The sequence below is a fragment of the Hevea brasiliensis genome, chromosome 4, assembly GCF_030052815.1.
Source record: "Hevea brasiliensis isolate MT/VB/25A 57/8 chromosome 4, ASM3005281v1, whole genome shotgun sequence".
Taxonomy (NCBI): Eukaryota; Viridiplantae; Streptophyta; class Magnoliopsida; order Malpighiales; family Euphorbiaceae; genus Hevea; species Hevea brasiliensis.
In genome coordinates, this window is record NC_079496.1 from 108,834,083 (window position 1) to 108,840,073 (window position 5,991).

At 34.2% G+C, this 5,991-nt stretch overlaps 2 protein-coding genes across 2 annotated transcripts; both read right to left on the reverse strand.

Annotated features, from left to right (window-relative positions):
• Positions 1–934: 934 nt before the first annotated feature.
• On the reverse strand, positions 935–2,275 carry LOC110659410 (pentatricopeptide repeat-containing protein At1g09900-like). Its single transcript, XM_021817330.2, has one exon. The coding sequence runs from the start codon at positions 2,273–2,275 to the stop codon at positions 935–937; it is 1,341 nt and encodes a 446-aa protein (XP_021673022.2).
• A 1,698-nt stretch (positions 2,276–3,973) lies between these two features.
• Positions 3,974–5,587, reverse strand: LOC131179489 (uncharacterized). Its single transcript, XM_058146347.1, has 2 exons — positions 5,227–5,587; positions 3,974–5,005 (listed from the first exon to the last, which is right to left on the reverse strand). The coding sequence occupies exons 1-2, from the start codon at positions 5,585–5,587 to the stop codon at positions 4,728–4,730; spliced, it is 639 nt and encodes a 212-aa protein (XP_058002330.1). The 3' UTR covers positions 3,974–4,727.
• Positions 5,588–5,991: the final 404 nt, after the last annotated feature.

Sequence of the window (5,991 nt, forward strand, 5' to 3'; positions counted from 1 at the left end):
ACTGAATTTTTTACATGCTAGCTAAATATTTTTTAAATATATTTTTACACCTAAAAAAAAGTCATTTATCAAAATTTGATAATATTGAATTCATGAAATAAAAATAAAAAGTTAGATAATTTTATGTCATAATACATTAAAATCAAGTGATGGTATTAAAATATAATAATAAATTAAATAATCAAACATGAAATTAATAATCTGTATAAATTAAAATATTATTTTTATTCATCTCATTTTTATTTTATAATTCTTTTTTAAAGTGTACAATTATTAAAATTAAAATTATTAATTTTATATATAATTATAAAACAAACTCGGTTATTAAAAAGTTATTTCAATGCTATTTCTTTTTTATTTTTTTAATACTTAACATCTTTTGACTTAAAAAGTTAATTTATAAATTGAAAAAAGATGATATTTTTTAATAAATAAATTAATAACATTTAGAATAAAAAATTATTAATATTTATGCAGTGTTACGATATTCAGCATTAGAAATATTTATTGGTATTAATTTTTCTTACCATCATTTTTTAATAATAAATTTATTCATTTATTCATAATTGTCATCTTAATTTATTATTAGAATGTGGACATGAAAATATTATCACGTGGACAATTAATTCATATATATTTGCGTACGATGACGTTTTTCAAAAAGAAGCAATAGGAAAATAAAGGCTTCTGATAAAAAAAAATTTTTAAAAAGAAAGAAAAAGTCAATCTAACCCGTTTGCACATATTAGCTAGTGGCAAAGGCGCACTTTTACTGTTCCTATCACAGAACATGATTTTCTAGTGTTCTTCGACACTCTACTCCATTGATTCAACTAATGGTGGCTAAAGGTCTAGAGGATAAGCCAAAACTCCAAAAGTAAATCATAGTGAAGCAGTGACCTCTTGCTCATATTCACTAGGGCCTATTAGAAGTTCATTGCTTGGTTGTATCAACTTCCTCTCCACCCTTTGTCATATGTTTAACTAATTGCTCATCTAGAATCCTCCAGTAACTGTCTACATCAACTATAGAACACCTCTCACACATCTCCTTGAATATTTTCTGGACCTCAACAGCTTTCCCCATTTCGCACAACTGCTTGACGAAAATTGAAAAGCTCTCTGGACTTATTACATAGTTCTTATCAATTGTTTCATAAAAAACCTGTTTTGCCATTTGCTCATTTCCATCCTCACAATATCCCATAACTAAGGAACTGCACATTGTTGCACCAATGGCAATGCCATTACGAAGCATGTCCTTAAGAATCTCTTCCACATCTTGCATTCTACCATTGGCCCTACAAAGGCCACCAATCACCATGCTGTATGAGATGAAATTTGGCTTGCAACCCATTCCTCGCATCTGCTTCAGAAGAAAAATTGCCATATCAAGCTCCCCAGACTCCATAAGAGTCCTCAACACCACATTGAAACTTCCAACGCTTGGATTGATGCCTTTAGACTGCATTTCCTTCAAAAGGGAAATTGCCTTATTTGGTATCCTCATTTTGCAATACTCATTAACAACAATTCCATATGCTTTTGCATCAGGTTTCATTCCCTTTCTAATGATCTCCTTAAAATAGTTAACAGCTTCATCTGACCTTCCAGCATAGCAAAGGCCCTTTAACATGCTCATATGAGTCGCAAGATTTTCTTTCAATCCATTTAATCTCATCTGTGTCATCAACTTCTTGGCCTCGTCAACATTTCCTCTCAAACACAAGCCATAAATTATCGCATTGTAAGTTAACAGATTTGGCTTGCAACACCGAAGCTTCATCTCATCCATCCACTTCATTGCCTTGTCAAACTCACCTTTTTTACAGTACCCATCAATAATAGTGGTATAAGTAACCGTATCCGGCAAACAATCCTGACTCTCAAGGAGTCGATAAAATATAGTAATCGCTTTGTCCATATCGCCCTTCTTACAATAACCATTAATCATAGTATTATAACTAACCACATTTGGCTCACACCCCATTTCATCAAACACCTTCCTCGCATTCTCAATCATACCTGTTTTGCAGTACCCTCTAATCATTATTGAATAAGTAGACACATCCGTCTTCACCACAGCATCATTCACAATCTCGTCAAAAAATGACTGGGCCAAGCTAATCCGATTAGCTGTCACCAACACATTCAGAATGGCATTACATGAAAACAAGCAGTTGCCGTTTGCAATCGTTTTCGCTTTGTGGAACCAAAAGATTGCACCTTTAACATGTCCACGATTACCATAAGCTGTGATAAATTTACTAGCCATTAAATCAGAGAGTCTGTTGGATTTTTGAAGGAGAGATGAGGCAACGGAAAAGAGAGAGTGGGCGAGGAGAAGATCGGTGATGGCAACATAACACTGGTGAGTATGGGTATAGCAGTTAGGGTTATGATGAGGGTTTGATGCCCAGTTGAAGAAGAAGAGGGCATGGTAAGGATTGACTTGTTTGATGATGACTTCAATGACTAATTGGGGTTGTAGGTAATGTGAGAATTGGTTCAAAGGGGATGGATTGATATGTGAGGGGTCAGGTTTTCGTGGGTTTAGAGCTTGGAGACAGGAGGTTATAGCAGTGGCTAGTGAGGTGACGTAAGGGATCTGAGTATGGCAGCTTACGGTTTTAGTTGACAAAGCCATTGTTGGCGAAATGAAACTGGAAATTTCAATTCAAGACTCTCCTCTAGGCCTGGCTATTGGTCCCGTCCCGGAACCGGTGGTTCAGTGCCTGGGGAGGGGCTGAATCGGAACCAGCTCGGATGGGTCTGGTTTCAGCTAATTTCGGTTCATAATTGATTTCGATATGATTTCTATCCAGTTTGAAAGTGATTCGATTTTGTTTTTTCTCCGTTACGGCTTTAATTTTATTTCAGTTTAACATGGCCATTTGGTTTTGGTCCAATTTCGATGCAACCCTAATTTTTTAAATTCAAAAAAATATTAACAATTAAAAAGAAAAGTTTGAAAAAGAAAGTGAATAACTTAAAAAGAAAGTAAAATCCTTATAAAAATAAAAATTATCATTTTCCTTACGAATCTTTTCAATAAGGAAATAAATGGAAAGTAATTGATTTATTTATTTTTCATATTTTAATAAAACTAAAAGTGAAAATATAAAATTATTATATTTTTATTTTTATGTCAATATTTAATAAATAAAATTATATTTAAAAAAACTTATTGGATGGAAATAAGAGAAAATTTTAACAAAATGACTCATTCTACACAAATTCTCACAATTTTTTTTCTTCACTTCCCCTATTTAATTTGATTTCAATTTAACGTGGTCAATTTGATTTTGGTCCAGTTTTGATGCAACCCCAATTTTTTAAATTCAATAAAATATTAATATTTAGAACATTATTTGATTAAAAAAAATTAAGGCATGTTTTATATAAAGAAAGTTTAAAAGGAAAAAGTGAATGAAATTAAAAAGAAAGTAAAATTCTTATTTTTAAGGAAATGGATAGAAAGTAATTGATTTTTTTATTTTTTATATTTTAATGAAAAGAAAAATGAAAAGAAAAAATTATTATATTTTTATTTTTCAGTCAATATTAAATAAGATTATATTAAAAAATAATAATTTATTGGAGGAAAAGAAGGGCATAATAGAAAAAAAATAATAAAATGGCTGATTTCACATAAATTCTGACAATTTTTTTTTTTTTTACTTCCTTATTCCTTTTTCCTTCCAATCTAATAAGGGAATTACTTTTCCTTTTTTCCTTTCCCTACTATTTTCCATTTTTCCTCTTCCTTTCCCTCACACCCTTAATAAAACAAGGTGGATTAAAGATAACAAGAACCGGCAGTTTCCATTAAAAGAGGTCCAATTAAGATGCAATGTGTTGTCTATATTCATTCTCTCTCAATTTCAGTGCAAGTTCTTTTTTTTTTTTTTTTTTTTTTTTTAATAATTGCGCTAAATTACTCCACTGATACAAAATTTTCAATATTCCCTTGGAGGCTGGAGGGCTCCAACACCTACAGCTTTAGTGATACGGGGAATAGTTTGGTTAGGCCAGGACATGAAGTGGACTTGGATTGAATCCTTTTGCTCAATGGCTGAAGCAAGAGTCTCTTTAATTTCATCGTGATCACAACAGTGTATGAGGCCTGTGGAGCAGACACTGGAAGGCATTAAGGTCTTGCCTTCTAATCGAGAGATTACCAGTAAGTGATCTGTTTTGTTTCCCTCCTTATACAGATCCCGAATTCCAGCACGATCAGCTGCTGAATCTTTTGCCACTGAATAGACACAGATAAAGCCCTGTTGATGATGAGACTGGAGATTAACAACAATCATATTTGTTCATCTTTACAAGGCACAAGGAAATTAAGGTTTCCAGATTACAATTATATTGCTACCTCATCTGTTCGTTTAATGTCCATTCCAAAACGCATCTCTCCCGGTTCCAACGTCATTTTAAGTGCAACTTCTGCAACTCCAGGTAAAAACCATAGTCTTATGCCTTGCATTATTTGGATTGTTGCATCATGGCTTTGTTGCCCACCCCAAATTGATTCCTTCGCTGTAAGCTGAGTTTTTTCCTTCAATAATTAAGAAGGTATCAATGTTTGCTATGAATTTTATACCTTATGCATACATGTAATTAATGTGGAACAAAAATCATCTGAAGCAAATGCTTCGAAATCCTGTCAGTAGCAATATATAAGTAGTTGCGCAAGCAAGGAAAAAGAGATTATTGTGGCCCTTTTAGGGAAAGAATGATACCGAGGTTATCGTCTGTTCTGTTTGAATATTGACAAAGACAAGAGGAATCCCCGAAGAAACTGCTGCTGAAAACCAGGTCATGCACCTAGCTGTGGTGGTTTCAATGCAATAGTCACCTTGCAAAGGCAGGAATAGGATGGAATTAATAACGCTGGTTTGTTTGTCTGGTAGATAGTTATCCGTTTTCATCTTCCAGTTATACTTCGCTCCCTTCTTGCTGTATGATCCGCTCGCCACATTCATCACCCTCCTGCTCATTTCTGCATAGCCAAATAGCATTGTCTGTCTCATTATCTTTGCATAAATACAACTTACTAGTATTTTCAAGATCCAAGGGTGAAATTGCCTAGCCTGGTTTAATCCAGTGGCTGAAGGCACATGATAGAGCCAGGTTTAAGTCTCACTCCCTCAATCCCCTAAGAAAAAAAAAATTCCACGCATGAAATTCATAGTCCGTATAAAATGTGAGGAGAAAACCTACCCTGCAGCTCGCTGCATTGTTCTGAGGTCAAGTCCCCTAACACTGCAACATGCCTATCATCGTCAACTGCTTTAAAGGAGAACCTTCTCTGTAGGAATGAACTCCTCTCTAGCACAACATTGACACGGAACTTAAGTGTCTTATCGCCTCTTCTAACCTTCAGCCATATTGGATCAATGCTTTGGCTAATCTTTCCAAGCTGTGAACTGAGCTCTGACCTGGCTTTAGCCTGCACAAATGACTTGTCGGCATCATCTTCAGCAAACCCTTCAATGATGTCTCCTGGCAATGGCATGCTCTCATTCCATTCTTCAGGCGCCTCTTGCTTTACTCGTTTAACACAAACCAAAGTAGTACTCATTTCTTTCTTCTTGAAAATGCACCAGTTCTTTTCTACGGAATCCAATCAACTTATAATCAAAAGAGACAAGATATTATGGATGACGAAATTTTGCATCCATACGAAGTTTCCTAGGCAGTCGAATCAGTTTCTTGCTAGGTACGGAATGCTGGCGAGATTTTCTATGCCATCTATGACTATAATCCATTGTATTCTATTGCAATAATGGCATCTACTGCGGGAATGACAAAGAAAAGGTTACACTATGTTCTTGTACTGGGCACTAATTACTAGCTCATAAACATAGAAAATGCCATGGAAATGCGGTGTAATAAGCAACTGATAAAATTATTAATTATATTCGCGACTACACATGATCCTGGTAAGAATTATTACAAATATTAACAAATAAAAAATCAAAATCA

Bases quoted from the DNA above. Each gene is read 5' to 3' on its own strand.
- LOC131179489 (XM_058146347.1), bottom strand. From the start codon at position 5,587: ATGAGTACTACTTTGGTTTGTGTTAAACGAGTAAAGCAAGAGGCGCCT. The intron at 5,006-5,226 runs GTAGGTTTTCTC...TTGGCTATGCAG, and splicing joins ACAATGCAGCGAGCTGCAGG to AAATGAGCAGGAGGGTGATG.
- LOC110659410 (XM_021817330.2), bottom strand. From the start codon at position 2,275: ATGGCTAGTAAATTTATCACAGCTTATGGTAATCGTGGACATGTTAAA.